The sequence below is a fragment of the Medicago sativa genome, chromosome 2 (assembly GCF_051527215.1).
Source record: "Medicago sativa cultivar Bolivia chromosome 2, Bolivia_mono, whole genome shotgun sequence".
Classification (NCBI taxonomy): domain Eukaryota; kingdom Viridiplantae; phylum Streptophyta; class Magnoliopsida; order Fabales; family Fabaceae; genus Medicago; species Medicago sativa.
Window position 1 is genome coordinate 69351019 of NC_140750.1, and position 7730 is coordinate 69358748.

Here is a 7730-nt window from a genome sequence, read left to right on the forward strand (position 1 = left end):
GGAAAAATTCTGTATTTTTACAGAAAATTAAAATAAATAATGATTGCCTTCTTATAAAAAATGAAGTTACTATTTCTATATCCAATCGAAATATTTTGAAAAATAAATTCAGAGAAATTATTATAAATCTAAAGCAGATCATAAAAAGTATTGTAAGACTAATGTTGAGTAGCAGAGTTCATATCTTGATCGTTTGCAAGACTAATGTTGACAGTATCTGATACTTCCTGCAGCTGGATCAGATGTTAGCCGCTCAATTCGCCAATTTAGTTTTATTATGTCGAACACTTGCCGATTTTCCTCTCAAAAAAAAAAAAAAACATTTGTCTCAGTCTCATTCTGATCCTCCTCCATTAAAGATAGCTTCTTCTTTTTTATGCTACAATTAATTGGATTTTCTCAACTCCTGCATATATACTCTTGACACTTATGTTATGTAAGTGAAAATTGCCAAGAAACTATCGAATTTCAAACATCATTAGTATTAACATAACTAAGAAGAAAATGTAACTAACGGAAAATGGGGAACATCTGTGGTGTAAGAAATTTAGTTTTAGTGGTATTTAATTTTTTATTTTTGGGAAAACTATTTTTTCTACTTGGTCAATTTCAAAGTCAAATCCACCCATTGGTCCTCGTGAGCTTAGATAATCAAATATATGCTAAAATTTCACATTTATTCAAAAGTGGATGAGTTCATGTTTTTCTTTCCGGCCCATATGCAGTAAATGATTGACCATGAGGTGGTGGTGATGGCATCTCCTCATGCGCCTATTCTAGTGCTTGTGTCTGGGAACTTTCTAACCGTTGCTGCTCACGCCCTTCACGAGGAGGAAGTCATTGTAGCCCTGTCAAATCTAATACGGTCAACACACTCATTCATTGAATAAGATTAAAAACAGAAAGATAAGCATTCTGCATTCAGACTGTCTGGAACGTAGGGTCCAGATCCCTCATTCATATAGTCCGGAATGTAGGGTCTGGACATACCAGAACAGGAAAGGAGAAAAATGAATGCATAAAACGAAAATGATTGAAACTTGCAACATACATATTGCTTATAAGAGTAAAATGTTTCCGACGGCGAAGATAATTCTTCCTAGAGAAAAACCAGAATGGAGACGGAAACGAAAACAAAGGAACCACTCCATCCTTCGATGATTAAGAAAAAAGAAAAAAGATCTGAAATTCATGCTAAACTCAAGCGTCAGAAGAAGCTTGAGAAACGCACTAAGTCGAAAGCTCGAGATGCTGCTATTAAAAGAGCTATAGAGCTCAGTGAAGAGATTCGCTCTCTCTCATTGAATCGATGTTGTTGTTTTGATTCTTAAAATAGCAGATCTGGTAATTTTCGATTTTAGGATTTTTTTTCCAATTTTTTTTTTCTTGATTTTGATTTGTTCTCGATATTTTGAATTTTGTGTTTAGGTTATAAATCTGGCTGCAATTTGTACCCCAACTGATTACAATACACATCCTCTTTATTAAATTAAAGGAGTCTTATACACTGTCATTAAGTACAACGCTTTCATCATTCATTGTTTGCTACAAACCATGCTTTGTATCATCCAAGGTAATCTGCATTTTAATTCATCCATCTATCAACAACTTCATTTACTGCTATATTTCTCAGCTCTTGCTATTTAAATGACCAGAAGTTACCTCAAAATGCTTTGGATATATGCGTTTTGATAGTAAGATAAGAGAATGTTGTTTTCAAGTGTTAAATCCGTATTTCTTTATTTGAGCAAAGTTTCATTATGTCATGTTTGAAAAATTCTTTCATGTTTGCAAAAGATCAGATGCTACTGATGCTCTCATCCTCTTGAAAGATTATTGATTTTAAATTCTGTTTTGTTTCCCTATTCTTATCAAATTAGATCTGTGTTTTTTTCTTCTTTCTTTTTTGCAGATGCTACTATACGAAATTCATTTGTATTTGATTTTGAATGATGTGTTGTTTCCTTGTTGTTGTTGTTGTTATATTCATCTGTGCAACCATTAACTGATGTTGTTATTCTTGCAACCATTTGTATATGCTTGTATACAACAGTTCAGGATAATTCAATTGGGGTTGTGTGCAAGGTTGTTCCAAGTGATTTGATGAGATTGATGACATTCCACATGAGATTTGACATTGGCACTGTCTGTAAGTCTATTTCAAGAATTCAAATTCATTTTTCTGTAAATCTTCTGTTTAGTAACTGCATTTACCTTATGGATATGATTCTTTTCACTTGCATACTTTAGTTTAAAATAATTTATCAAGACAGATGTATGTGTGCTCAATTTCATATAGCGTGTGCAATTTTAAAATCAGAATCAATGCCCAAATATATCTTGATCTGAAGCTTTGCATGATAACTGTTGAATTTAAAAATGGAATACCTGCTGTGTAGAATGCTCAAAAGGATAAAAAGTAGTGGTGTCTTAATTACTTTTAGCATATTTGAAAATTTTGAAAAAATAAATATGTTTGAGCAAGTCCATTTGGTTCTTATGCAACTATAGTGTAAAACATTTATAAGAGTGCCTTAAAACTGATGAGTAGTGTTAGCATAAAAATTGACATGTTTGGTTCTTTTTAAATACCCTAATTTTATTGTTTGGTAGATAGATTTAAACTATGTCCTTTGTATGAATATAACTTCTTAAGCTCCTCATAGTGATCTGCAAAATAATTTAGCTAGCTTTCATAAGCATAAAAAGAACACCTAAGTAATTATAAGATCCGGGTAATTTATCTATTTTTACTATGGATTTCTACTTTATTGTCAATCTCGAGGACGAAACTATTTTAGATGGGTAGAATGTAAAATCCGGATATTTTATCCTATTTTTATTCTATATTATTTTACGGTAATTCGACATTAAAATATGTTATCTTCATGATTTATTACCCGATAGTATTGCTATTATTATTATTATTATTATTATTATTATTATTATTATTATTATTATTATTATTATTATATTTTTTTGACAAAATTATTATTAGTATTATTATTATAGCTAAATTCATTCCACTAATTATTAAATAGTGTACTGTGTACTCGAGAGCTTAGCTCAGTTGGTAGGGACAGTGCATAAAATATGCAAGGTTCGAACCCCGGCCACCACCAATAAATTTATTATGGTAAAGGGAAATGACTTGGTCTTGATATAATTGTCTTATCTCCTAGTAGTTACTATATTGTAGGTTTGAGTTCCATTTGTTTTTCAATGCATATACGTGTAGCAAGCAAAACCACTTTTCATCTTTATCTCATGTTAATTAATATTAAACTAATATTAAATATACCGACTGGTCCAAAATTGTAGAAAAGAAATGGGGACATGCATTTGAAAAGAAACAATGCAACAACCTTCCTAGTTACATGGTTAGTTTCACTTTCCACTCCTTAAGCATAGTGCCACTTCCATAGTGTTTCTTGACATTAATTACAGAAAATTAAAATTTATTCTTCTTGTTCTTGTGGCCAAAATATGGAGGAGGATGATAAGAACAAGACAACGGGAAAGATGATCAGTGGATCAAAAAAGAAGAGAGATGAAGGATCTTCCGAAACAACTACTTCCGCAGAAACTTCTTCCAAGAAAAGAAAAGTGCACCCTTCTTGTTCCGGTTGGGGAACATTCACCCCTCATATAATGAATTTGAATGCTGGCCAGGTAGCATAACATTAATTATTGTTTCATTAATTTTATATTTCATTTATTAAATATATGGTTTTTTAATTAATTATTGTTTTGTAGGATTTGGTGGACGCTATATACAATCTATCTGAAGCATTACCTCGTCGATCTGTTATCATAAATTCGGCAACAGGTTCTGTATCAGAGGTTGGCCTTCTTGATCCAAATGGTCCTCCTAACAAGCGCCAGGTAATTAAAGGTCCAAAATCTGATCAAACTTTGCATCATATCATATATATGTAAAGCAATTAATTTTTCTCTCATATCTTATAATTTGTGCGCATGTATGCTTGCAGGTAAAATTTCAGATACTTATTTTAGCTGTAAAATGTCTCTTTGATGATGATGGTCGTCATTGTCGTGCAAAGGCAAGGTGTGGAGTTATATTGACCGATAATAAGGGAATTACTTTCGGAAGTACTGCTGTGAATTCCCTCAAAGCAGCCGGACCTGTTAAGGTAAGCAAATCATAGTTTATGGAATGATTAGTGATATTAATTAACAATTTTTGCTTTAATTTCTTTACTAGCAACTGTAATTCATGTGAGACTTATATTCCGAATGGCAGAAATATAAATTACAATCAGTAGGTTATTAAAGTAACCTGAATTGACAATCTTTATCTTCTGGTTAATCAGATTATTGCGTCCAGTTTTGTTACAGACGTTGCTAAGGAATCAACTGCAAGAATTTTGGCTGCTGCTCGAAATGCTCGAAATAGTAATTCTGATTCACAAAAGGTTCTTGAAGAGTTAGAAGGACACTCGAGTCGCCTTTCACCAACAACTAGTACGGAAAATGATCAGGACATGAAGTCTCCTTCTGTAGAAGACACTTGAAATTAAGTGTCTAATTTTCAATAAAACCGAAAATTTCTATTTGGTATAGGTTGTAAATAGACTCGGGAAATGATATTCTGAAAGACATAAGTGTTTTCTTTTCTTTTGTTTTAAGTTGTTTTAGTAGGAAGGATTATTAGGAATTTAATGCATTTTTTCCTTATAGAAGAGATGATGGTATATTTCAGGTTTCTCATGTTGAGGAAAGTGGATTGAAATGATATTTCAGTTCTAAATAGTTCTGATAATGATGAAAGTGGATTGTTAACAGTTCTAAATAGTTATGTTAATATTATTTTTTTGAGGGGTATAGTTTTGTAAATATGTTTACTTTGAATTTAAGAATTGATTTTTAGTTTAAACAGATTATGCTATAAGCATTAAACTTTTGAAAATGGGACCTAAAATGATGAGGGGCATTCCGAGAATTGAACTTGGGACCTCTCGCACCCTAAGCAAGAATCATACCACTAGACCAAATGCCCTTTGATGTTTACTTTTGAAAAGTGTTGAATCAATTAATTCCCTATATCATTAAAGTCTAATTTTGTTATTTGGTCTCTTATTAATTAATTCCCTTTATAGCTTAAAAAAGAAGAAGATATTTGTTTTTCCAAATTTTCAAATGAAAGTTTAATTTGTTTTATCTCTTTATATCTGCCTTTTCAATACATTAAAAATATTGCATGAAAATTAGCAAATGTTCAACATAATAACATTAAACTTCTTAATACTCACCTTATCTTATATAAAAATTTAAATATGTGAAAAATCTAAGTTTGAATTTAAAAATAAGTTATGAATTTGTTATAAAAGCTATTTCAAATTATTATGTAGCTTAGGTTCACTCATTAGGAATTTTTTCTTTGAAATAAAACATGAAAAGTTGATCTTTACTAAGACTTTTTTTGAAGGAATCTTTACTAAGACTTGTGTCTCATGTTTTATATTTGATTTGGTGAAGGTGGAAATTTAGCAGAAACATCTGGGTGAAGTTTCTATCATGCGATAAATTTGAATACTGGCCAGATATATGTTCTCATATCTTCACATTATCGTAGATATGTTTACGTACTTTGTGCAGCAGGTGCTGTATCAAGCATTGTCCTTCATTCATCACTTGATATACTTACGCTCGATATGTTTTTTATACCGTCCATCAATCACAATAGTTGGATTATTAAAGATATTTGACTTAAATCATATTTATCTTTAACGTCATACAAAACGTGATATGTGACTGGTTTGCCAAGATATTTTGAGATAATGTCTTTAACTCCAACAGTTTCCTTTTACGGCCCTGTTCAAATAAGCAAGCAATTCTCTAATTAACTTTGAGTATAATTAAAATATATCTATAGATATCTACACTGTCAGATGTAATTGGATGCACATGTAAAAACAATTATGCTCACAGTATATACAAATTGAATCCTTAACATTTATAATTGATTTACTAACATTGCTTAAATTGGCATGCATGTATATATTGATCATTTATCAAACTGAGTAACTCATGAACCTCTCTTTGGCATGCATGTCTATAACCATGCTTAAATTGAATCCTTATCGTGTCCGATTTCAAGAAATCTAAGGAAATCTTGAAGAAGAACTCAGCTAGATGTTCTTATGCATCTAGTAATTCAGGTTCAGAAGTTACTAGAATGTTATTAGAAGGCGAATTGAGTGGCTCTTCAGCATACCAACATTTGAATCTTTGCCAACAACTGATGATCATACACTACCAGCCGCAGGAAGTATCAGATACTGTCAACATTAGTCCTGCAATTGTTTAAGAATTTAATGCATTCCAAAATGTTGAGGAAATGATGATATATTTCAGGTTTCTCAATGTCGAGGATGATATTTCAGTTCCAAATAGTTCTGATATTGATGTGGATGTGAAACTTTTAACATAGGGAATGATTTCTATAGGATTTCTATAGTATTTTTTAATATATATGTAGTGCCATGATTTCTTACAATAAAAATATGTAGTGCAATGATTTATATAGTATTTTTTAAGATATATTTTAATATTACTTTCTCTAAAATTTTCAAACAATAATTTGATTGATTGTTATTATTACTTGAAAAGCTTCATAGAATAGAATCAGTGAATTTATACAACTCTAGTTAGGGAATCATGACCACTAAGATGATACACTTTACTGTTTTGGTAATGTACTTTGGCCATTACTTTTCCAGCCTATGAGTTTCTCGCGTGCCCTATTCGGATGAAATCCGAAATATTTCAACGTGTTTTTGGAGGTTTGTATGGGGTGTTTATGCCGTTCGGATTCTATAATCCGAGCACTTATCTTGCATTTCCAAAAACAATGAAAATGTTAGAAAGAAAAAAAAAAAGTTAGCATTTTATCATCTTCTTATTAGTAAATTAAAATAAACATATATGAATATTTGTGTTATGTGGAGAATGATGAAGTCAATTACTGAAACATTAATTGAATTCAGAGATAGACAAACATGGAAATATGAAGTGACATGTAATAAATAATAAAGATATGTGATTTAGGTTTATTGGATTTAGGTTTATGTATGATGTTGGCTGATAATATATGGATTTGTGTCACATACTATTATGGTTGCTGCAATAATGAAGTAGTTTGATAAATTTCGCCTCTAACTCATCCTTGTGGCTTTACTTATGTAAATTTTACTAGTGTTTAGAAATAGTAGATATAGTGACTATACTTGTATAGCGTAGCGGTGTTTAGACAAACCGCTATTGTTCTAAGATACGCTATTTAGTACAAAATGTTGTGAAATAGTGGATATAGTGGCGGCGCTGGAGCACTATTGCGTAGTTGGCACAAGCATGATGTATTTTACTGTCACCTATTAATTCTTTGTAGAAGAGAAAGAGTCATGTTGACTTAAATTTGTTATAGTAGCAATTTTGTATGATATATTTTAATTTAGAACTAGCACGTTACTGGTATAGATTGTCTGAGCAATATGAATACCTTCGAAGCATGAAGTGCAATCTAGAGGTGCAGCTCCCCAAAGCTCGCGCCCAATGATCGGTTAAATTTTTTCATCGATGTTCTTTCACATTCAGTTGATTCTAACTCAATTACGCACCTTAACACTTCACAATTATGAAGAAGTGAGCTGCAAAAGGTTCTGCCATGAGGGTTCATTCTATCTCGTTCCACCAAGACTTTCCGTCTG

The 7730-nt window shown here is 31.5% G+C and overlaps 1 protein-coding gene across 1 annotated transcript; it reads left to right on the plus strand.

Moving 5' to 3' along the window:
* Positions 1-3345: 3345 nt before the first annotated feature.
* On the plus strand, positions 3346-4813 carry LOC146950138 (AT-hook motif nuclear-localized protein 9-like). The gene is made up of 4 exons (XM_085741547.1): positions 3346-3672; positions 3757-3885; positions 3993-4154; positions 4335-4813. Exons 1-4 carry the CDS (start codon positions 3487-3489, stop codon positions 4533-4535), a joined length of 678 nt encoding a protein of 225 aa, XP_085597673.1. The 5' UTR covers positions 3346-3486; the 3' UTR covers positions 4536-4813.
* The last annotated feature ends 2917 nt before the right edge of the window (positions 4814-7730 follow it).